This window comes from Thunnus maccoyii, chromosome 22, assembly GCF_910596095.1.
Source record: "Thunnus maccoyii chromosome 22, fThuMac1.1, whole genome shotgun sequence".
NCBI classification, from domain to species: domain Eukaryota; kingdom Metazoa; phylum Chordata; class Actinopteri; order Scombriformes; family Scombridae; genus Thunnus; species Thunnus maccoyii.
Window position 1 is genome coordinate 16666038 of NC_056554.1, and position 26245 is coordinate 16692282.

General features: G+C 35.7%; 2 protein-coding genes across 3 annotated transcripts; both read left to right on the forward strand.

Moving 5' to 3' along the window:
• Positions 1-1095: 1095 nt before the first annotated feature.
• Positions 1096-5677, forward strand: si:ch1073-220m6.1. 2 transcript variants are annotated; one of them, XM_042401215.1, is made up of 7 exons: positions 1096-1181; positions 2502-2548; positions 2989-3056; positions 3579-3872; positions 4233-4487; positions 4735-4883; positions 4973-5677. In XM_042401215.1, exons 3-7 carry the CDS (start codon positions 3026-3028, stop codon positions 5411-5413), a joined length of 1170 nt encoding a protein of 389 aa, XP_042257149.1. In that variant the 5' UTR covers positions 1096-1181; positions 2502-2548; positions 2989-3025; the 3' UTR covers positions 5414-5677. The 2 variants fall into 2 exon arrangements, with proteins under 2 accessions (XP_042257149.1, XP_042257148.1); XM_042401214.1 differs by lacking the exons at positions 1096-1181; positions 2502-2548 and having other exon boundaries at positions 2908-3056.
• A 4360-nt stretch (positions 5678-10037) lies between these two features.
• LOC121890087 (Fc receptor-like protein 5) lies at positions 10038-25912 on the forward strand. The gene is made up of 19 exons (XM_042402355.1): positions 10038-10300; positions 11996-12271; positions 14004-14282; positions 14730-15014; positions 15863-16129; positions 17126-17404; positions 17565-17837; positions 18088-18390; positions 19085-19351; positions 20112-20354; positions 20908-21021; positions 21149-21164; positions 21257-21324; positions 21623-21673; positions 21795-21857; positions 23879-23941; positions 24662-24724; positions 25123-25182; positions 25327-25912. Exons 1-19 carry the CDS (start codon positions 10051-10053, stop codon positions 25332-25334), a joined length of 3228 nt encoding a protein of 1075 aa, XP_042258289.1. The 5' UTR covers positions 10038-10050; the 3' UTR covers positions 25335-25912.
• Positions 25913-26245: the final 333 nt, after the last annotated feature.

A 26245-nucleotide genomic window follows, 5' to 3' on the forward strand; every position in this document is an offset into this window, starting at 1 on the left:
GGCAGGATTCAAGGGCAAGTGTCCCGAGGGCAGAACAAGGGCTGGGCTGAAGGACATAACAGATCTGGAGGGCAAGCAGGATGTAGGACTGAAGGCTGGTATTGCCATGGAGGGCGACCAGGGGGCAGGACAGATGAGCGAAGTTGCCCAGGAGGGTGACCTAATGTGTGGGGCCACTCAGGAGGTTGGTGACAAAGGTTGGGCTGCTCTGGAGGTTGGTGATGAAGGCTGGGCTGCTCTGGAGGTCGGTGACGAGGCCTGGGTCACTCTGGAGGTCGTCACGAAGGCAGAGGCCAGGGAGGGCAGCCAGCACCAGAAGATTTGGCTACAGGTTGGGGCAGGGTACAGGAATGGCAGACTGCTGGTGAACAGAGCAAGAGATGGGAGATTTGGCTTGGCGAAGATGGTTGACTGATGATCTGGGAGGTCTGGCTGTGGGTAAAAGTCTGAGGGCCTCTGGAGGACCGGTGGAGAATGGCTGCTAGGGACACAGATTCAGACTTTGAACAGAACCATAACATGTTGTGCATGAAAGAGGACCATATTTATCATTTTGATAGCTAACTATTTGGCTCTTAATGCAGCTTTCAATTTTAGAAACCTTTCCCGTTCAATAAATCCTGGACCATGGAAAGAGACAACTGGTTTGGAAATAGAAGTTATAGTATACAGTAAATAATTTATAATAATTATAATTTATATCTAACAGATTTGTATTCAAAACCATAATTAAACAACTGTCAACTGTCAACATTAAATCATTAATGTTTTATTCATAGTATGCCCTTTACACCACACTGGATGCCCTCTATGATTTCACTATTGTAAATTACCCTGCTTATTCAAAGTTAACTCAAAATCCCTTAATGACATTTAATCTAACATACAGTGCTAATAATAATTATTTTTTTCCTTTTTCGGATGGACATGCCAGCTTTGCAAAAATGGTGGTGTGTTATGCTAATGGAAAACTTTTGACCTTTTGGTTGACTTGGAAATGGTTTCACAGCACTGTCTCTGTTATACCTGTAGTACATTTATTTTTTCTTTGTTTAACCCTTTTAATTTGAGCCATGGAAAAATGTTTGCCCATTGGATAGAGCCATCAAAAGCCCTCCTGCAAGGTTGAAGTGCCACCAGTCTTCAGACTGAAGAAGCGGAAGTTGGATGACATCACTGAGGTCAGATTTTTTTTTAATGCGGTTTTGCTTGAGTGGTATTTGTGTTTTTCCTGTGAGACTACTCTTACACCAATGTTTTGATTTCCCTATTTGTTCCACCACTCTGTCTTTAAAATTAGGTATACTTTGGAAATATTTACTTAACATATTCTTCCTATATCAGTATTTAGAACAATCTTGAAGGCCAGTACCATTGTCACTCTAAGTTTAGTTTTCAGCTTATTAAAACAGGATCCTTAAACCTAAAAATATGCTACAAATTGTATACTTTACTAAAATTAGGGTGGTTAAAGTTAACTCTTGTTGTGCAGTCACTGAAAAAAATGTGCCGTCCTTGTAGCAATGACAGTCCTTTATGATTTAAAGTCACACCTTGTGTCGTCTTTAATTTAAAAATAGACAGTGCCTAGATAATTCAAGATTAATAAATGAACACTCTTGAATGACTTGAATTGGTAAAAATTAACAATTTTTGAGCTGGCTGTTGGTGCAGCAATTATATAACGGGAAGACAATCTTTACTCTACACACATTGAAGTACACAATGAAGACATGTGGAAGTTTTGTGAAGAAATTACACATAGCCAAGGGTATTTGGTGTACTGTGAATGCTGAATGGACAACAATTAATGACTTTGAATACAAGTAGTAGCGCACTCCTATTGTTGTTAAATGCTGTGTTTGTTGAATAAAGGGCAATTTTGATCATTTTGTCAGTTTGTGTGTTTTTTGCTTTGTTTTGTTTCTTAATGAGGCACTTAATAATTCACTTTGATTATGCCATGAAAAACACAGAGCTAAGTCAGTGTATTTTTGTCTTCTGATAGTGAGTAAAGTAGCAGCCAAGTATAGTATATGTAGGAGTTGGTGGAACCATCTACTGTGATAGCTCACAACAGAATAGTGTATAATGAGAAATGTGTATGTGTTTTTTTGAGAAAAACAGGCAGAGAGGCTTAAGCTCCAATTGTTCAATCAACAAACTTTATGTTTGTCTATGAATTGATGACACTAGGCTATATGGATAACGTTTATGTCCTATTTTGACAGAATAAATCAATAGTGTGTAATGGTAAGATACTGTTACCAGTAGAATTATTGAACTGATATATGTTGCTAAACCAGCATAGATACCCACGTAACATGCTACATAGACAGAATAGGCAAAATCAATATATATATGCTACATTTAAGAAATTAATAGTTTTCACATTACAGTGTTGACACATTAATTAAATATAAATCAGTGACAAAACTGCTTCCACCAGAAGCGTCTAACCAATTTTTTCTTTTGTCTTTGTGCATTTCCTGCCCTGACAGTGGAGCTGAAAGAGCGGAAGTGAACGCTACAGACTGTCTTGACAAAGGTTGGCAACCACTTTAACAATGTGTTGTATTTTAAATGCTTGTTATATAATCCATTGTGTCTAATCATCATCTGAAAAGTAACTAACGCTGTCAAATAAATGTAGTGGAGTAGAAGTATCAAGTAGGATAAAATGGAAATACTCAAGTAAAGTACAAGTACCTCAAAATTGCACTTAAGTACAGACTGAGTAAATGTACTTGTAGTTATGTTCCACCACTGCAAATATGGGTTATATGCTAATTTACACAAATACTTTCCCAAAGTGTAAAAATAGGTTTGTTGTGTGACGGATAGGCTGTCTCTCTTTTCTAGACTATAAATGTATGATCAGAAAGACACGGCTTCCTGCTTCCTGCATCCTCACATCAGACAGGTGCATTTGCTGCTTCATGCTTTGCTGCACTATAACCCATGTAAATTTCCTGTTTTTAATTTCAGTCTTTGACGTGAGAGAGAATTTCGTGTGGATTGAAAAATGTTTCTTCTTCTGAGTTTTATCATTGCAGGTAAGATTTATAAAAGTTCTGTTGTCGGTTGTCAGTACAGTGTGAAGACCAGTTATTTTGTTTTTTGTATCTATTTATATGAGATTTCCTAAAGCCAACAGTCTGTGATACAATGTTACCGTAAATGCATAGTTTCACTCTGTATATGTGGCACAGTTTTCTTTTTAAATGAATGTAGGAAATTTATTAATTATAGGGTAGTATAGTTTGTATCACCTATACGTGGCACTTAAGTGATTAAAAATACAAACTAAGCCTTTGTGCTCCTTGGTATCATGTAGCATTACCAAAAGATTTGTATGTTTCATAAGGTCTACATTTTGTGCTGACATTTACTCCTGTTTTACTGATGTTTTCTTATTTATTTTACATGAATGTTACTACAAATAATTAAAAGCTAAATTTAATTTTGCATCCAGGCCTATCACACTTACAGTATATCAGGATATCTTTTGTATGTAAGCTTAACTTAACCATAACTTATTTTAAGAAATTGTCTTGTACTGTGATGTTTCCTATCAGGTACTATGGCAGAGGACCCATCAATGATTCATTACCGTCTGAAAAACAGCTCAATATGTCTTCATGTTAAAAAACCACCACCATATCAAAGTGGTCAGTGGACATTTGCTGAAAAAGCTATTATTTATGGTAACTCCATCAACCCCGACTATGCAGAAAAAGTGGATTATGAACCTAAGAACCTAACCTTGTGTGTGCGTGATCTGAATGAGACAAACAGTGGAATCTATCAAGTCTCATTCGTTGACTCTAAGTTTAATGCTATCACTGAGTCTCACAAAGTCATTGTTCAAGGTAAGTTCTACGCAGTACTTACTGGATCTGCTTTATCTATTCATACATTTCTGAATTTAGTAGATTCTCACACATTTCATGACAATAAGCATAAAATAATCACTATCTTGACACTGTGAAAATGCAAAAATTGTTTTTTTCCCATTGCAACTTCAAAACTGGTCAATAGTTTGGATTGCTAGTGTGGATGTTGCACATATATACTGTTGTTATTAATTTTGTTGTATCTCACATATTAAATGTAAGACATGCTAAGTATACTCAATATGTTGTGGTGTTTTTTCTTACTGGCAGCCAATGGAGGGTGCCATTAAATCATCTAATGACCAGTTTATTTATCTGCTTGGCTGGGTGTTGCAGACGCTGTTCCCAGACCTGTGATCAGGATGTCAGTGCTGCACTCTAACCTGTCTGCTAGACTCTGCACCATCAGAGTCAACTGCTCCATCCAGGAAGACTGGGTGTGGTCTGTCTGTGATGAGAACGGTTGCAAAACACCTCAGGAATCACTCAGCAGGGTCAACATATCCATCTCCATTGACAACAGAACTGTTGTCTGCAGTGGCAACAACCATGTCAGCACGAACAATGTTTCTGAAAGCGTAGAGGCAACGTGTAAGTATGGTTGTTCTTAGTAGCCTGTTTTGTTGATTTGTCACTCATTGATTGACTGTACAGAGATTCATCTAAGTTTAATTCCAAAAAATATGGAAAAATCCTTTTATTTTTCACTTTGTAACTTTAACATAACCTTGTTAATTTAATAAATCAGTTGTTCGCCATGATTACATTTTTCTGCTTCCTTTTGATCAGAAAACCCTTTGTATTTTTTGCTAAAAAATGTGTTTTTCTGTCTTTTCAGGCTTCAATAAATCTAATCCTGAACAAAAACAAGAATCACAACCAACAGTACCAGTTATAATATTAATAATTATTATAGTGGTTGTAATTCTCTCATTTACTGTCTTCATGGCTAAGAAGTGTTGGTCAACAGAAAATAATCACCATCAGGTAAGCTGCATTTACTAAAAAATAGTCTTGTCAAAGTATGAGAAATGTTGTTTAAAAGACTAAAACATATTTTGCTGGATTATTTCCAGACACACATATCTAACGCACAGTTGATGCAAAGCCAGCCAGTGGAGATGCAGCCACAAGAGTCTCTACCAAGGCCCAGGGTCTCTACCTCTTCAAGTCAAGGTGATGTCACTTATGAAAATGTAGAGACCACATGTGCCAGCCAGACCAGCAACCCAACTATCAGCCCAGGGGAGGAATTGGGGTCCAAGCAAAGTCAGGAAGTAGATACTGTTTACAGCCTTTTACAGGCACCAGCTGTGACGGCCTCTCTGGGCAAGAGTGACAACGGTAAAAATATGAAAGCATGCAAGAAGATACGAGAGGCAACGTTTGTCACCCTGGATGAGGCAGACCACACCAGACAGATTGACACAGTGTACAGTGTATTGCAAAAGCCAAAAAGTCTGAAGGCACAGCACCATCAACAGGACAAACAAGATGTGGAGAAGCCAAAGACATGAACATGAAAGCTGAAAGAGGAATGTTAGAAAGCATTCTATGAAAACCAGAATGATGATATGGACATTTATGCAATTTTACATTATTACTTTGGAGGATGGATCTTTATAGATTATGCATTTGTTTTATAGATTTTTTTTTTATTGTGGTATTTTTTTTCTTTAAAGTGTGTCTTAACATTATTGAGTTCTGTTTAAGAAGATAAACTTTGGTTGGGGTTCAATGTTTATATTTTTTGTAAAAAAAAACATCTTGGAATTATTAGTATTTTTATTTGTTCATTTAAAAAAAATAAATCTATAAATAATCACTAATAAATTGTCCTTTTCACATTCACACACACTTTCTCATGTTCACACATAAATACTTATGATATGATATTATAACCAAGAATGATCGTCAAATATTTCTATTATCATAAGAATTTATGTGCTGTGTTCTTATAAAATCCAACCATCAAATAAATATCCATAACTAATAATAAAAATCTGAACATCAGTTAACAACAACAAATTGCAAATAATGATAAGCCAACCGTTGCGGATAGAAACATCAAACGATGAAGAGTCTCCCATTAAATAATGAATACAGAGGTAGAATACTGTGGTCATTAGATAAGAAAAAAACTCTTTTTTTTTTAAAATTTGAAGGTCTATGTGTAGCTTTCGCCACTAGATGTCACTATTTCATTATTTGACGTTGGCCTTCATTATTTATTGCTGCCACATTCATTGTTTGATGTGATGATTTGTTATTTGATGTGTGCTGTGTGCCCGACCTGTCAATCAAACCTGCCATCAAAGACTCCACTCAATGCCTACAGAGCAGGAGTCCTGCAGGGGAGACTCTTGACCGGCTGATGAAAATGAGGAAATAAAGTTTTTAGTTAAAGCCAAATGTACGCTGTCAGCCAGATGACATGTTTCACACCTGGTTGACAGCAGATAGCAGACTGAGGTGATAGGGAGAGTTCAAGATGTAAAACACACTTTCTGTTGTATGATGTTTCAGATTGAGAAATAAATATTGAATGTCCACTTCCTCATGTCACCACCAGTCATAGTTGTATTCAAAGACACTCAGTTAAAAAAAACATTCTGTAATTACTATATTATATTCATATGCATTGCACTTGACTCAATTCCTACTACCTCCCAAAATATTTTCACTTGTTTTAGTATGACCACCTAAAAAATGTGATTGCACATCCTGCACAGTATCAGGCACCTCATCTTTTCCGTTTATTGACACATTATCTCCGGTGTGAATGTGATGATGACATCAATCTAAAGCATCAAGTATGTGTTGCTATCAAAGCAACACATTACGTGTAAAGAGGAACTGGTAAGTTGGTTTGTTCTTGTCATGCTGATAAGCAAAGGCTTGGCTTGTTTCTACTCAGGCTTTAGTTGCTAAGTAAACTCCAAGTTTGCATCCCATAGTCCATCCAAAGTCTAGGAAATGAATAATGAGTACAAGTAAATGACAGAAAAAATAAACAATCATTATAATTTATTACTAGAGGTTTGTAACATGGCTGTTTTACAAAATTAAAGTTTTGACCACAGTTTATATAAAATTCAATATGCAGACTATTAAACACACACACAAATACAAGATGTACTTTTCATGCCTACACAGTAGAATTATACATGTGTATTTATATATATACACACAACATCTACCTCATCACAATGCAGACACTGTTGATGCAAGAGCAGTGGGCATATACTGCATAACATACACAAATAAACACACAATAAAATGTTAAGCATGATTATAATGTGATATGACTAAAGTCAATGTGGTTATGGTCCATGGATGTGCAATAATTACTTATCGTTAATGCCTTTTTATAACATTTTCCAGGCGCAAGCATTTTACACAAGACACAAGCTAATATATCTCTGCAGTGGCCAGGAAGTGTAAATGTGTCAGTATTTGCTGCAGTCAAACCAATTGAAGTAGTCTGAGCTTTGCGTAAAAGGGAAGGAAGCACAAGCAGGCTAAACTCAGAAGAAGAAGTTGAAGAAAAACTCAGATCTCATATTTATATGAAATGTAACTTCTCCCTTTCTCTTTCTGCTGCATTATTATTAAAGCAAAGTAGAAACATTTGTCAGACTCAGAGCAGCTGAGTGACAGAGTGTCAGTGCTGGATGTGAGGATGAGGTACACTTTGATCTGTGTGCTGGGATTATTCTGTAAGTACATTACTGACTTTCTCTGTTTGCATGTCACAGATTAAAGAACATGTTGCTGAATAGTCAGAATTACAGAGTATCACTGGTTGAACCAGTTTCTCCGAGAGCTTGAACAGAGCACGCTTATGGTTTTTAACTACAGGGTTGTTTTATAGGCCAGATGTTGGTTGGTGACTTGGCTCAGTTTAGATTGAAGGACTGTATTAAATTTACTGCTGGACGATTGTTTTTGCACAATGTAAATGTGAATTGTTTAAGATATTGTTATGTATATATGTATATATAATTTCATGATTTTCCTATTTTATGTTACATGTTGTTTTTCTCCTCTTATTTGTTTTAATTTATCAAACAATAGTTACCACTGCTGAAACTCTATTTGTTTTTGTTTTTTTGTTTTATGTTTGTGATTTTGACTTTCTGTCAGTTTGATTAAGTTTGATGAAGTTTCAATCTTTATTTTAGTGCTGAATACACTCTTCTACGGACACTCTGAAGGTGACTAATTATTTTTGTTTGTATATTATATATAAATATTTATTTCTTATTTGTTATCCACTGTATTACTCTTAAGGCCCAAACGCACTGAAAGCGTGTGATGCGTTTTGAAGTACACTTATTGGTTTTAATGGCCAAACACGCACCAAAAGTGTTATTAGACGCGTCAAACTGTCCTGACGCCTCAACTCAGAGAGAGAGAGGGAGAGAGAGAGAGAGAGAGAGAAGGAGGAGGAGGAGGAGGAGGAGACAGAGAGAGAGAGAGAGCTATACATGAGTGTCAAGTTTTCAAAGTGTGTGCATAGCTCCATTTTTTTATGTTTATGCAAAGGAGAAAAAGTGTAATGTCTTTGTTCTAAACTAACAGCATATAGACCAAAGGCCAAACTGAGTGCTGACAACAGAGACATTCCAGTAGGGGGCAGTGTGACCCTGACCTGCTCTGTGGACCCATCATCATCTGGTTGGAAATATAACTTGTACAAAGATGAGAAAACCTCTGAACCCCTGAACACACAAGATGCTGTTTCCCAATCAACCGGACAGATCAGTGTCTCACAGGGAGGACTCTACTGGTGCAGAGGAGGGAGAGGAGACCCAGTTGACTACACAGAGTACAGTGATTCAATCACGATCAACAAATATGGTGAGTTTGACAATGAGATTTATTACACACAATGTGCTGAGTGCTGAGCAAGTGAATCTCTTTTCTGCCTTCACCTAACCTGTCATGAAACAAAAGAGATGAACTGAGGTCATATTGTTTGACTTCTGTGTACTAAAGTTTTAAATTTCAAGCAGATTTTGTCAAAAGGGTACGGGAGGCCGAGAGAGTTTAATGCACTGCAACTTAAGATTCACGTGTAAATGTTGTAGAAAACACACAAGCATGTGCAGAAAACACATATGCAGCATTTAGAAAGACAAGTTGGAGTTTGATTATGAACAGTGTGAACAGTTAAGTCATTTGTTCTGAAATAAAACAACTTATATTCTTTAAATTAAATTCTTAAACAGTGTCTCAAGTCGGAATGAATGAATGATTTAGTCCAGTATCTCTTAGCTCTCTGAAGGAAGTTTAACTCAGTGTTTCAGATGAAATGGTTTTAGCTTGTTTCAGTCTAGATTTTAAATTGGTGAGGTGGCTTTTAGATTATTTTATTGAGTATATTTTAAAATGATCAGAGTCAGTGATGGCAGGTAAGATTCTTTACTCCAGTGGCTCCCCCGAGTGGTGAGTCCTTTCTCAGCATGAGAACAGACACATCATTAAATTAGCTGACAGTACTGTGATCCTCAGTTTATTACTTGAACAACTTTTTCTCCTGATACAAATCTTTTCTTCAGGTGAATGTTTATAAGAAATATGGCTGTGAACAAAAGATATTCACACCAAATCTCAACAACATCTGTTTTTATCATATAAACTTGAAATCTTAATGCTGAATAAAAGCTTCTCATTCTTGTTCATAGAAAAATGAATTTAATATATTTTTTAAATTTCAGTAATCTGCCTGCTTGGTAACCTAGACAGCAAAGATACAACTACATGGGATTATTAAACTGTTCCCCAAAATGACTGATGTTGAACAGTCAAGTCTCTCTGCACTGTGAGATAAATGCATCCTGTAAAAGTTTAGGTTCAGGTGTTCTGGAGGACTGTTGTCCTCAGTAAGACCTGTTTATCTGACAAACATGTGATTGCAAAGCTCTTTTCATACGACTTGATTTATATCAGTTTATCAGTCAAAGCAGTTATCACATGCTCTGTTCTTAACTTCCATATGATGGTAGTTTTTTAAAATTTGTTTATAACTTAACTTATAATGGAGTAGCACACTTTTTCTAGGGCAAATCTCATTCCAGTTGTCATAGTTGTTTTGTTTTGTTTATTTGTTTGTTTGTTTTTGGTCACAGCAAATAAACCCAAGCCGACAATGACAGCAGACAAAGCCATCTTACCAGTACGGGGCAGTGTGACACTGACCTGCTCTGTGGAGGGTTCTGCTGACTGGAAATACGACTGGTTCAGACAAACCTCAGACTCGCATGCAGCTCAGCTCTTCATATATGAAACAAATGGAGTAATAAGTGTTAATCAAGGAGGCATCTACTACTGCAGAGGAGGAAGAGGATATCCAGTCTTCTCCACAGAGGACAGCAACAAAGTCACTATTCAGCAAACTGGTGAGTTAAGTCATTTTTATTCATTTTTGAATAAAACAACATGTATTATTTAAGATCTGTAAACAGTCCCTGAAGTGTGAGGGAGAACAACTGTGGTATCAATAAGAAAAAAGACAAACATGAATGAATGAATATAGAGCAGTAGTTCTTACTTTAAGTGATGATGGAGAAAACAGAACATGTGTTGGACCTTCTAGTAGATTTTTATTGAATAGACCTCAAAGAGTGAAAGTCACTTTTGTCATATTTGCTCCCCTGAGACTTTGTCAACACCTCCTTTATATAATTGTTATACTGTTTTAATGTGTAACAATAATACTCAGTTTTTAAGGGTAGAGTTACTCCAAAAAAGGACAGAGGCATTCAGTTCTACTTTAAAACCCTCATCAGGAGGTAATGATGTGAAACAACAGCTAATAAATACCAGGAGGCCCAACAGTGATATACAGTATATGAACATTTAGCATCATGTAACAAATTCAAACTGATATAAAGAAACTTACTGATTAGTAGGAGATGAAACCTGGAACAAAGGTGAGATAGTAGATCAAAATAAGAGACTGTCCTTCCAGGAGGACTTGTTGGAAAATAAATACTAGAACATTCTACAACAAAACCTTCCTTGAACAGTGATTTAAAAACTTCTAAGAAACTGAAGTTGAAAACTTTGCGGCTTTTTGCTCTGTCACGTAGCATCTGACTAGCTTAGCTGCAGTTTAGACAGGGTCCAGTTAAACCTGAACTTGCAGGAGTTTAAAATGCAGCTGCTAAACTGAACCTGATGTTCTGTCAAAACGAGCAGAACTTCAGCTGAACTGCAGCTAAATCAGATGTATGATGAAGTTACCTTAACTTTTGCCCAACGTATGTGTTTCAGAGGAATGTAACATCATAATGATCTGTGTAACTGTCTGACTTCTGTCAGCGGCTAAAAAAAGCCTCAATTTAATTTTTTAAAAATTTGGCTGTTTGAAACTATAATTAAATGACAAAAAATGTAAATGACACACAGACCTATGGACATCATTTGAGGCACTAAACTTTTTATGAAATTCAGTTGCACAAATATTTATCATAACCTCAAACAACTGTGAGATGGACTCCCAGAAAAATATTATTTTATTGTAAATCACGTCTCCTTTTCCCAGTCACAAAAATCAATAGGCTAAAATACTTTTGCTTATGGTATAATGGTTTTTTTGACAGAGTGGAGTGAAGCCATCACATTGATATCATGTAAGTCAAATATGTTCATATCATATTCAAAGTGTCATTTTGTTTCAATCTAGTTAGATAAGGAAACAGAAAATATGACCCCCTTCCTTCCTCTTTAGTGTGAGAACAGAATAACTTCAGAGGAGTCAACATGCAGTGTGCCCCCCACCCCAAAAAAACAAGCAAACAAGAAAACAAGCAAAAAACAAGCAAAAATAAAACAAAACAAAACAAAAATAAAACATCAACAGTACTAGTTAGTTAGTTAGTTAGTTAGTTAGTTAGTTAGTTAGTTAGTTAGTTAGTTAGTTAGTTTTGTTTACCAAATCAGTTATCGACTGAGAGTCATATGTCACATGCTCTGTTTGCAACTTCCATATGATGGTATTTGCTAAATTACTTAATTGATATTCAAAGTTTTTCTAAGGGAAATTCCATCTCACTTGTTACTTGTTTTGTTTTTTGCTCTGAACTGAACAGCGAATAAACCCAAACCGACACTGACAGCAGACAAAATCATCATACCAGTACACGGCAGTGTGACACTGACCTGCTCTGTGGACGACTCTGCTGATTGGAGATATGAGTGGTTCAGACAAACCTCAAGATCTTATGCAGATCAGCCCATCAGATATGCTGAATCAAACAGAGTTTTAAGAGCTAATCAAGGAGGCATCTATTACTGCAGAGCAGGAAGAGGAGGAGACCCAGAGATCTTCACCGAGTACAGCAATACAGTCACCATTCAGAAACCTGGTGAGTTAAGTAATTTGTTGTGGAATAAATCAACATAAATTATTTAAATCTGTTATCAGTAGTGTAAAAAGAGTCATTTTCAGATCAATAGCAAAAAAGGGGAATGTTAAAGAAAAACTGAGTGTAGGACAAAATGTAACAACCCTCTTCAGGTTGTGTAAAGATGCAAAACAAGAGTAGAAGATGCTTCCATAACACCACTCAGTTTTATCCATAACATCTATAACATCTATGACTGGTTGGATTTAACACATTTTTCCTATTACAGTATTTGCAGACTCTTCTTAGATATTTGAATCTTTGAACATGTATATGAACATTTAGCATCATGTAACAAATTCAAACTGATATAATGAAACTTGCTGATTAGTAGGAGATGAAACCTCCAACAAAGGTGATGACGACTCAATGAAAAGACATTAATAGACATTATACATAAACGCAGAAATAGTAGATCAAAATAAGAGACTGTTCTTCCTGGAGGACTTGTTGGAAAATAAATACTAGAACATTCTACAACAAACCTTCCTTGAACAGTGATTTAAAAGCTTCTAAGAAACTGAAGTTGAAAACTTTGCGGCTTTTTGCTCTGTCATGTAGCATCTGACCAGCTTAGCTGCGGTTTAGACAGGGTCCAGTTAAACCTGAACTTGCAGGAGTTTAAAATGGAGCTGCTAAACTGAACCTGATGTTCTGTCAAAACAAGCAGAGCTTCAGCTGAACTGCAGCTAAACTGGATGTTTGATGAATTTACCTTAACTTTTGTCCAATGTATGTGTTTCAGAGGAATGTAACATCATAATGATCTGTGTAACTGTCTGACTTCTGTCAGCACCTAAAAAAAGCCTCAGTTTTTTTTTGTTTTTTTTTAATTTGGCTGTTTCACTAGACTATAATTAAATGACAAAAAATGTAAATGACACACAGACCTACAGGCATCATTTGAGGCACTAAACTTTTATGAAATTCAATTGTGCAAATATTTACCATAACCTCAAACAACTGTGAGATGGACTCCCAGAAAAATATTATTTTATTGTAAATCATGTCTCCTTTTCCCAGTTGCAAAAATCAATAGGCTAAAATAGTTTTGCTTATATTATATCTTAATATTATGGCAGTATAATGCTGCCACCATGATACAAATATTTGCTCAGTTTCTCAATATAACAAGAAACCAAACGTTCAAAAGTAATTGGACACTTGGCTACTAATTGTTTCTTTGGCAGCTGTGTGTCAAAAGAGTTCACATGTACAGTGACAAAGCAAACAGAAGAGTGAAAACACAAACATTAGGAAAAACATGCTGCAAATCCAGAGATACTACAAACTGCAAAACACATACAAAAGTGAAAGCACAAACATTAAAGGAAATGTGCTCCTAAAAAAATAAAAGAAATGCTGTAAGAACTTGAATTCTTAATGCTGAATAAGAAGGTTCTGATTCTTGTTCATCAAAAATTTAATTTAATGAATCTTCTAAACATTTCCAGTAATCTGCCTGCTTGGTAACCTAGACAGCAAAGACTCAACTGCATGGGATTATTAAACTGTTCCCCAAAATGACTGATGTTGAACAGTCAAGTCTCTCTGCACTGTGAGATAAATGCATCCTGTAAAAGTTTAGGTTCAGGTGTTCTGGAGGACTGTTGTCCTCAGTAAGACCTGTTTATCTGACAAACATGTGATTGCAAAGCTCTTTTCATACTACTTTACTTTTCTGTTTGAACAGTTTCCAACAAGGCTGTTGTGACTCTGCAACCCAACTGGCCTCTGATATACAGTGGTGAGACAATCACTGTCAGATGTGAGGTGCAGGGAGGTGCAGACACTCAATGGGAATATGAATGGAGAGAAAACAATGTGGCCGTATCTCGTAAAGATAAAGAATTCAAAATCAGCAGTGCTTCTATACATATATATGGTGTCTACATAGTCTACAGTTGTAAAGGTAGAAGAGATTTTTATTCCTCAACAGAGTGGAGTGAAGCCATCACACTGACACTATCACGTAAGTCAAATACGTTCATATCATATTCAAAATGTAATTTTGTTTTAATTCTAGTTATATAAGGTAACAGAAAATATTACCCCCTTTCTTCCTCTTAAGTGTCAGAACAGAAAAACTTCAGAGGAGTCAACATGCAGTGTGCTGTATGTTGCTCCCCCAAGAAAACAAGAAAACAAAACACTTTGCAATAATAAAACATCAACAGTAGTTAGTTAGTTAGTTAGTTAGTTAGTTAGTTAGTTAGTTAGTTCGTTCGTTCGTTAGTTAGTTAGTTCGTTAGTTCTGTTTACCAAATCAGTGATCGACTGAGAGTCATATGTCACATGCTCTGTTTGCAACTTCCGTATGATGGTATTTGCTAAATGACTTAATTGATGTTCAAAGCTTTTCTAAGGGAAATTCCATCTCACTTGTTACTTGTTTTGTTTTTTGCTCTGAACTGAACAGTGAATAAACCCAAACCGACACTGACAGCAGACAAAATCATCATACCAGTACACGGCAGTGTGACACTGACCTGCTCTGTGGACGACTCTGCTGATTGGAGATATGAGTGGTTCAGACGTGCCTCAGCATCTTATACAGCTCAGCCCATCAGATATGCTGAATCAAACAGAGTTTTAAGAGTTTATCAAGGAGGCATCTATTACTGCAGAGCAGGAAGAAGAGGAAGAGGAGGAGAGCCAGAGATCTTCACCGAGTACAGCGATACAGTCACTATTTGGAAAACTGGTGAGTTTAGTAATTTGTTGTGGAATAATACAACATGTATTATTTAAATCTATTATCAGTAGTGTAAAAAGAGTCATTTTGGTATCAATAGAAAAAAAGAGAACGTTAATGAAAAAGTGAGTATACAGTGGGTCAGCAGCTCTTAATCTGATGATGGCAAAATAAATCGTTACAACCCTCTTCAGGTTGTTTAAAAATGCAAAACAAACATTTCTCCTGTCACAGCATTTGCAGACTTTGAATCTTTGAACATCATTCAGCTCTACGTTTGCAGAGAAGCTGCTGTCCTGTTTCAGTCCAGATTTTAAATGGCTGCAGTGACTTTCAGATTTTTTATAAAATAGATCTCAAAGGTTGAGAGTCAGTGTTGTCAGATAAGAGTTTCTCTCCACTGGCTGCCCCAAAGACTTTGCCCTTAATCCTAATTTGTATATTTTGTGTGAAAGACTGTTTTTCTATTGCTTTTAATTGTTATTTTACTGTTTGGTTGGTTTTGTGTGTATGTGTGTGTGTGCGTGTGTGTGTGCGCGCGTGTGTGTGTGTGTGTAGGCACTTGATCTGTATAATGGTAAAAAATGGCCATGTTGCTCTTTTATTGCTTTATTAAGTCTTCTTTTGCAAACACGTTGCTTGATATGTTTTCATACTTCTGTTTTTTTAACTGCTTTTGTTATTATGGCTGTTTAGTTGTGTTTGCATGGTTTGTTTGTACAAAAATCAAATTGTCGTTAGGGGACAATAAAGAGGATTACCCTCAAATTTTGTTCTAAAAACTGACTTTGACTTGACTTTTTTATTTTACATTTCTATTGGTATCCTAATAATTAGGTATTTTTCTATGTGAACAGTTCCAAATAAGGCCACTGTGATCCTGCAACCTAACTGGCCTCTGATATTCTGGGGTGAGACAGTCACTGTCAGATGTGAGATCCAGGGAGGTGGAGACACTAAGTGGACGTATGAATGGACACCAGACAACTTAAACACATATCCAACACTCAGTGAACACAGGATCAGCAGCAACAATTACTACAGTGGAGAATTCAAGTGTAGAGGAAGGAAGGACTCATATTCCCTGACAGAGTGGAGTGATGTCATCACATTGACAGTATTATGTAAGTTGGACATCTTTCATCCATAATGAAAATGTTATGTTTTATATTGTTTTCATCTGTTGTTTTGTTCATCAATGCCATCTCATATCACTAATAACTAATAACTCAGTATATTTACTTTTGAGCTATTTCAAGAATGATTTCCCTGTAGTTCTTGTGCTGTAGTAAAAAACATTTTCTTCAGGCAAATCCCATTCCAACCATTTACTTGTTTTGTTTATTTGTTCTAATGTGAACAGCAAGTAATCTCAAGGCCACAGTGACAGCAGAAAGGACAGTCATACCAGTATATATTTCTGTTTTTATCCAAATTGTGTATATTTGGTGGGTACAGTTTCTAACAAGACTGTTGTAACACAGCAAACCAACTGGCCTCAGATATTCAGTGGTGAGTCAATCACTCTAAGATGTGAGATCAAAGATAGTGGAGACACTGAGTGGGAGTATGAATGGAAAACAACCAAAGAAGAACGTCCAAAACACAGTGAATACTGGAGTTTCAGTGCTACTTTTTACAGTAGAGAAGTACTGCTGTATGGGTGAACAGAAAATAGACCTTTAGTCCTCAACAGAAAGAAGTGATCTCATCAGGTTGATAGTGTCATGTAAGTTGGACTGTGTTTCATCTGTTTTTGAGTTTCCACCTATCTGTATCTGAATAATTCAATAGAAAACATTTCTTTCCTCAAGAATTAGTCAACTTCTCAGGACTGATCAGTAAATAATTGTGTTTGTTTTTGAAGACAAGTCATCATTCAGTATCCTGTAGCATTTGAAATATACTTAATTGATTCATTGTTAACAGATTAAAGAAAATATAAAACAATGACTCATGGTGCAGATCAAAGTGATTAAATCAATATTTTCTGTGTGCTTGGGACTCCTATCAAGATTACGTTAAATTCATTATGTTCTCATTTTCACCAAGTAATTTAAATTGGACTAAATCACAGGGACAATAATTACATTTTAATGTCTTTGTTCTAAACTGAACAGCAAATAGACCAAAGGCCAAACTGAGTGCTGACAACACAGACATTCCAGTAGGGGGCAGTGTGACCCTGACCTGCTCTGTGGACCCATCATCATCTGCTTGGAAATACTACTGGTACAAAGGCAAGAAAACCTCTGAACCCCTGAACACACAAGATGCTGTTTCCCAATCAACTGGACAAATCAGTGTCTCACAGGGAGGATTCTACTGGTGCAGAGGAGGAAGAGGAGACCCAGTTTACTACACAGAGTACAGTGATTCAATCAGGATCAAAACAATTGGTGAGTTTGACAATGAGATTTGTTACACACAATGTAGAAAAAACTGTATTGTGTTTTCATGGTTATTGATTAACATTTAGGCTAAAAAACATTATGACTTTGATTGATTTAAGCGTTTGTCATTCTTGTATCCTCACTGGTAATTCTTAACCATGAACAGTCTCAAATAAGGCTGTTGTGACTCTGCGACCCAACTGGACTGAGATATACAGAGGAGAGGCAATGATGCTGAGATGTGAGATCCACGACGGAGGCACAGAGTGGGAGTATGAATGGGAAACACCCCCTTACACATCTCTAAATCAAAATGAATACAAGATTAGCAAGGCTTCCTCACACCACAGTGGAAACTACAGGTGTAAAGGCAGAATGAAAAATGCACAACATACTTCAACAGAGTGGAGTGATTACATCAAATTGACAGTATCTGACAGTAAGTCTGATCATATTTAATTTACAATAAAAATATTGAACATACAATAAAATACATTTTTGTTAACATATATTTAGATAGTATACCATTAAGTCTACATTACATATTTAGATATAAAATATATTTGGATAAAATGTAATTCTATAATAGATAAAATGATAACTGTATTAGATAAGATTTATTTATATGTCTAGAGACTAAAGTCTACATCATAACATGTTTTCATTCTGAGAAAATCACTTTCCAACAGATGCACCAGAGTCTGTCCTCACTGTGTCTCCATCATGGCTGAGTCCTGGAGACTCAGTAACTCTGAGCTGTGAGGTTGAACATCCATCTGCAGGATGGAGGTTCTACTGGTATAAGACTGTTCCCAAACTATCAGACAACTCCTACAGCTATGAGCTGCTACCTGGTAGCACCAATGGGACTGAACAGGATTCCTACATCATTCATGGGTCGACACACACAGCAGGATATATGTGTAGAGCTGGAAGAGGAGACCCAGTGTTTTACACTCAATACAGCAAACCTGCGTTTGTTTGGTCTGGAGGTGAGTTTGTTTGTTTGTTTTTATCTCCTTCTGTCAAGAAGCAGTTGTGATGTCATTATCTGGGTATTGATTGTGGTGAACCTATGACCTTTCTCTATCAAGTCAAGATTTCAGTTTTTCAACACACTCACCAAACACAATGTTGATATTGAGTTATTCTACATACTGGACTGGGCTGGATTTCCTTCTTTACATCTTCAATTGATCTGAAAACATTACAGCACTGAAAAACTGAGACTTTCTCATTCAAGGGAAGGTGTGTCCAAACTTTTGACTAGTACTTTATATAGAGACAATGAAACATCATTTAGTATGAAAAACACATCCTCTGTATGTTTGAAAGGTGGCAGGTAAACGTAGGTTGTTTACAGCTTCATAGTGAACAGTTGCTGTAGTTATCTTGGTAGCAAGTTTTCAAGATAGAAAAATAATCAAAATATCCATAAAACAGCTCAAACCACTCTGCAGCACACTTCACGTCTCCACTGTCAGTCCATATGCTCTGTATGTTCTTAACACTCACAGTTTCACCAAAACACTGAACCTTTTGCACAGTTTATATTATTCAGATGTTTTTACTCTCAACAACAAATAGTATTAAAAATACAAAAAAGAGGATTATTTGCATTGTGATCTTTTTTAAAATTTAATATCTCTGTACTTGGTTTGCTCCTCATTACATGTTGTTTTTCAGATGTTCATTCAGCAGTGACTCTCAAAGTGAGTCCTGACAGAGTGCAGCACTTCACCTATGAATCTGTCTCACTGAGCTGTGAAGGAAACTTTACTGAGTGGAGAGTGATGAGGTTTCCTAAGGGCAGCTACTGGTCATACTGTCCTAACTGGAGGTCAATGACTGGATCCACATGCAACATCAAGAGTTCACAGCAGAGTGATGCAGTGTACTGGTGTGAGTCTGGATCAGGAGAGTTCAGCAATGCAGTCAACATCACTATACAGAGTATGTTTACATTACATTTTATTTTATTTTCACCTTGTATTTCAATTATTTTCAACATGTTGTCACTAACTACACTTCCTGTGTAGACAATCAAGTTATATGCCTAAACTTTTGATAGAAAAATAATGTTATATTATTGTTTCTTTAACAAAATTAAAATCTCATTAAACTATATTTCCTTAATATTATAATCAAGAAATATCATCCAATCAATTAGAAAATCAGACGTCCTCTGCAAAACATTATAATTTAGTCGTGCTCTTGTCAAACACAGGTAATACAAAAGAACAAATAAATTATGAAAGGGCTTCCTTCAAACCAAAACTCATCTGTGGACAAAATTAAAGCTTCTTCATATTTATTTAATTAACTGGAAATTAATATTTTACAGATCCAAGATGTTTGGTCCACAGTTTTTTTGGTGTGCAGCAAGACCTTTCTTTATTCTTGATGATAAAATTAACATGCTGATTCAGTCAGAGGTGTTTTTGTGTCAATAGCCATCCATTGTTTCTTTCATGTGTACCTGTTAGCTCTAGAGCTAACTAGCCATAGCTAGTATATTTACAGTTACAAGACATGTATGTAATAAAACTGAAATGTTGGGTCTTTGCTCAGCTACACTGATTCTGTGAGATAAATTAGTTGGAGAAAAATAAAGGCATATGTGTGATCTATTCTCATGGTTTTATGTCACCTTGTTCTAAAGGTCAGCAGCTGGTCTCTGACTGAAACTTCATATTCTTTGACTGTTTTACAGATGCAGATATTATCCTGGTGAGCCCTGTGCATCCTGTGACTGAGGGAGATTCTGTTACTCTTGGCTGCAAACTGAAGACAGGAGAATTACTTTCCAACGTGTTTTTCTATCAAAATGACAAACTTATCCAAAATGATACCAGAGGGGAGCTGAATATCACTGCAGTGTCAAAGTCAGACGAAGGCTTCTACAAGTGTAAATACTCAGGAAAAGAATCACAGCAGGGTTGGATGTCAGTTAAGGGTGAGTAGGATTAAAACAATTCATGCATTTTCTTTCTTGTAAACTGTGTTACTGTCTTAGAAAGAAATGTGGTCAAATACTTTACAGAATTAGAAATTTACAGGTTTAGTTTCAGCTGATTTCACATATTGGATTGTGTAAGAGAACTTGTTTTATACTGAACCTAAGGTAATTCAATAATTTTAAATTATAAAATACAAATGTAAATGAATGATCAGTCAAAGATTGTTTTCTTTTCAGCTGAATAAAGTTGCATCAGTGGTCATGACTCATATCACACTGTATAGCAACACATACATGTTTATACATACTGTTTATTGTGTGTTTAGTGTGTGTATATGTGTTTGTGTTTTCATACTTCTAGATTTGTATATTAATGTTTGTATTTATGTGTTTGTGCTGCAGAAGTCGACTTTTTTTGTATCCTAGATTTTTTGTCTTTACTAAGACTTGATGTGACATCACTTATTTTTATTAAAACACTTCAGTTTAAGAAAAGTGTTATAGAACTTAATTAATTATACTAATAGTTATTATTTATTATCTATTACAGCAGTGTCCAGGCCTGAAAGCTCTTCATCTCTTATACCATTAATTGTTGGGCTGGTTTGTGGAATTATACTTATTATTCTCCTGCTCCTGTTGTATCGCTACAGACGATCCAAAGGTGAGACTTTTTCCTTCTGATGTTAAGAGTTTTATGTTTTCATTTTTCAAATACATAGTATTCTGATGAATAATCGGAAAAATTTGCAAAACAACCAGATGTAACAACACATGTATCTTTTTCACAGATTCACACTTTATCAGGTTGGTACAAAACCATCTTCTCTCATTTTGAACATAACAGCAGTACCTTCAATGTTTCTTATTAAATTTAATGTATTTGCTAAATGTTTTAGGCCGATCCAGTCTGAGAGCACCAATCAGAATGAAACTCAACATAATGAAAACTCCTCTTCTCTCCATGGTCAGTCTTCAAACTAATCCTGATTCATTTGTTGGACTTACCATTAACTCTAACCTGAACAATTTTACACTCAGTTTCTAATCAGCTGATTTTCAAAGAACATTAATCAAAAGTCTCAAAGACGTGTCAGCTGTTTAATCACATGCACAAAAGATCAGAGTATAACATGGTTTCACATTGTTTGGACTTGAACTGAACCTAAACTACTAGACAGAGTCCTGAAATATTATTGTCCTTCTGTCCTGTCATAACAATACATATTATAATGTACCTTGGCTTGATATTAACTGCTCTGCAGGTGATGCCTGTCTCTATGAATCAATCAAAGGCTCTGACAACACTGAAAATGGTACAGTATATACCTTTTGATTTACACAGAGCAGTCAGAAATGCTCTATTACATAATTTAAGGAGACTAATTACAATTAAATGATATAAAATCCTTTGACTAAAAAATAAGTATATTTCAGATGCAGGAGAATCCCAGGATATTACATATTCTTCGATCGAGCTTAAAAACGTTTATAAGACGGGTGAGTACTCAAATGACTGAAATAAATAGTTCAGAGGTGTTTTTGTCTGCCAGCGGCCTAAACAGAGAGAAGATACATTTTTTTTAATGCATTTCTTTGATGTAAATGATTTAGCTGAAAAATTAAGCAGGCCAATCTAGGTATAGTGATTGATAATATGAATTTCAGTGTTTTATTATATGCTGATGATATTGTGTTGGTTGCAGAGACAGATCAATTTACAAAAAAATGTTTCATATTTTGAGTTTATGGTGTAGTAAATGGAGACTGATTATCAATAGTGACAAAATCCACAGTGCCTCTAAAGTACAGTAGTTCTTATACATATCTTGGTTTGGTTTTTAATGAAAATATGTGCTTTACAGAGGGAATTAAAGTACTGGCAGAATCAGCAGGAAGAGCGCTAGGATCTGTAATGAATAAAATGAACTTGTGTCCTGAACTTAGTTTGTCAACTTTCACTAAACTTTATGACTCAGTGGTCAGTTCAATTTCATTCTATGCTGCAGGGGTGTGGGGTTTTAAAGATGCCCCGACAGTAATGCCATCCAGAATTGAGCCATGATGTGTTTCTTGGGGTGCATAAATTGACAGTGCATGACGGTGCATAAGTGAGCAGTTGAAGGGGACATGGGATGGGAGTCATGTCTTATCCCCTTAACATCCACGCTTTTTAAAGAATTTTCGTCTATGGCATACCCAAATAGAAAAGCTTACAACAGAAGAACTGTAAAGCCAAGATACATGTATTAGGCTTCATTTGGAAAGTGACATCTTCTAGTCTCTGGAAATGTGCTTGTTTAGCATGTGGCTAAAACACAAACAAAACTACCTCAATTCATATAAGGCTCAAAAAAGTGTTTTTGGTCCTTGTCTATAATGAGTCATATTTGAATAACAATAATTAGGACATGCTTTATGCCAGAATTATGCAGAACATCACATATCTTCTACATCTTGTCAACCTGTATAAAATTCCAGACCTCTAGGCCTAACCTTATGGGAGCTCGGGAGTTTTTAGTTTGTGGTGTCACTGGTTTCCCCGAACCTCTCCAATCATCTCCAATTGGCCAAATAGTGCCAATTGCTGTTACTCATTACTGTGTGATGCTACCGTGTCGCCGGCGAAACGGTGGATGTTAAGAGGTTAAAAAGCAGGGAGTTTAAATAGTGAGGCTGTGGAGCCGCCTTATTCAGTTGCCAGAGGAACGATTGACCAAAAAGATTTTTAACTGGGATCGAGCACACAATTATCTTTGGTCTAGAAAGGTTGCTACAATATTTTCACTTTCTGACTTGAATTTTATTTTCAGGAATAACTTGAAGTGTAATATAAATACAGTCAAACAAAAATTATTAAAGATCTATAAGGAGCAATGGAAGGAGGACATTTGTGACAAAACTACATTCACATCAAAGACGATTATGATACAGAACCACATATAAAGTTAAATTTACAGAAAATGCAAAGGTCCCTGTGTGCTCAGTTAATAATTGGTACTTAACCACCGGCAATTGAGGTAGGCAGATATAAAAGTATTTCTGAAGAGCAAAGTTTATGTGTTTTTTGTGATCTTGATGTTGTCGAGGATGAATTTAATTTTGTATTTTATTGCCCTTTGTACAATGATTTGAGGAATTGTTTGTTTGAAAAGATCCAATTGAAAAACCCTGATTTGTTTTGGTTGTCTGATGCTGATACGTTGAGTTGGCTTTTTAATATAGAGATTTTTATTCTCGCGAGATTTACAGAAGATGCTTGGCAGCTAAGACAGAGAACATTGTATCCATCATAACGAGACATTTCTTCCATGTAAACTAAATGTTCCGAAATGCTCTTTCTGAATTTTTGGAACTGTACATCATGATCTGTCAGTGGCCATCCTGGTTATTGTTGTCTAGTGTCTTGTAAGCCCATATGGGCTGGGCACCAGAGAGGTGCAGGACACTTAAATAAACAATTCAATCAATCAATCAATCAATCAATCAATCAATCAATCAATCTTTGATCATCTGAACAGGGAAGCGACATGAAACAGTGGAGAGCTCTGTTTACGCTGATGTGAAGATAGGATCTGCTGCAGGTACAGTCTCGCATATCTGTTTTATTGAAAATGTGTCATATAATTATTTGTTAATTACACTGTATGTAATTATGGGTCAGCATGTAGTTCAAATAATCTAAGTCACCTCTGGTACTACTGCCACTGGGAGCTGCTTGAGGCAGATATTGTCAACCCCTGCTCACATAAAGGAGCTTGTAGACTCTAAAATGGTAAAATGGTCTGTTTCATATACATTAGCTAGTTATTTTATGCCCTTGTGTATAATTTGTTTCTTATATATTCCGACTTCATAGATTTGATATAAAACTATAGTTAACTGAAGTCACTGAGATGATTATTTCAGATTTTGATATGTATTATGATTTTTTTTGGTCAAGTTAATGCCTTTCTAAAATTGCGGTTGCACATGAAGTCGTGCTTATTTGTGTGGCACAATATAACATACCAGAGAGTTTTACTGAATTATAACATCAACAGATTCTGAACCAGACTAAACTCTCAAGGACAAGACATTTCTCAAAAAACAAACAATACACAGAAACTGAAGTTTCAATGACAACAACTGATGTGTGTGGATTTTGATTTTCCTTTTATACATTTTAAATTCTGTTTCTAAAAAAGAAGACAAGTATCCCAAATTTCTTTTATTTTCATTCTACCTGTCAATCCATCCATTCATCAATCCAGCTGTATATGTCTGCTGAACAAACAAATCCTGACATCTGGTTTGTGTTTTAGATGATAATCTAACGTATACCCAGGTTAACTATCACAATAAAGGCAAAGCCAAGAAACACAACGGTAAGTAAAGTCTACACCAACCATCATGTTGGTCTTGAACACAGTGTAATGTATGTAATGTGCTCAATGTTTGTAAAATTGTAGGTGTTTATAATTATTATTTTTTCATTGAATATCTTGTGTTGGAATGTATGTTTATTTTACATTATGTGTGTTTGCAGTACTGAAGAACAGTATTTATACATCAGTATGTATATTCAGTATCAGTATGTTTACTAAATCCTGTTAAAGCCATAATACTCTGCTGTTTAACTGCTTTGAGCACTGTGAGCATTACAATACTGTTATTCTTTTATTATCAGTGGAGACATTAACCCTGACAACCCTTCAGTACATTATCATTGTAAATTATGACATTACTGGCAAATGCTTTAAACTAATCTTCTCTCCATTTATAGGAAAATCAACTCCTGCAGCAACTGCTGTTTATTCTGAAGTTAAACCAGGAACATCTCTTGGTAATAATTCTGCCATGTTATATGCAGACTGTAATGATTAATTCTACTGATCATTAAATGGATTATATGTCATAATAGCATGTGGAAAGCATATTTTACATCTTGAATAACCCTATATTTCTGTTTTTTGTGGTTGTTTTTCAGGTCTGTAAAGACAGCTGTATGGACAAGGCCAAATAAATATGGTTAACAGCATTTTATATAACCATTGTGTGCAACTCTGCTATCCAAATATCAGCGATGCTCAATGTTTTGTACAGTTAATGTAATAGCAGATGATATAAAATACTTACATCATGTGGATTTAATACTCTCTTTTTTAGCAGAAAGTACAAGACTACTGAGGTTTATTCCCATTTAGTATTTATGTACTGTAGTATTATTATTTTCATTTTTACAGTTATTTTGTCACTTAATTTTAAATACTTTGATTGCAGGCTGTTTTAAAAAGCAGCAGGAGGTATCAGTTTGAAGTGTTTAAACAACATTACCCAGGTGGTAGTGCAGCTTTAAAGTCAGCATATTTTTCAGTGTTAGATGAAAAAGCTCCAGGATGGACGTCAACAATTACTTTTGTATACGTAATGAACTGCTGTCAACTATTACATGTAACTTTTGCTGTTATTATACTGGAAAGTTTTCCTGTCTATTTACAAATGAATTTACTGGTGCTGTATGTGCTTTATTTTTGTTAGGCATCAATAAACTTTTTTTCTGCAGTAAACAGTCAGTGGTGTTTCTAAATGCTTTTTATATTTACATAATATATACTTTATATATTTATATAATTGAATGAACTAGTGTTGTCATCTAATTACACACTACCAAAGGTGTGAGTCCACATGTCTTTCCTAATATTAGCTGATCAGAGGGCAGACGCCAGAGAGAGTTGAGGAAGTAGAGAGGAGAGTGGTGCACTACTGATCCATATCTAATAATGAAAAGCTGAACATCAAATAACAAATGCACATTGCAATTAATGCCAACTGTTATGAATCGAAAGGTCAGACAATTAACAGTTAACCATCAAATAATTAGTACAGAGGTGGAATGGTCAATATTT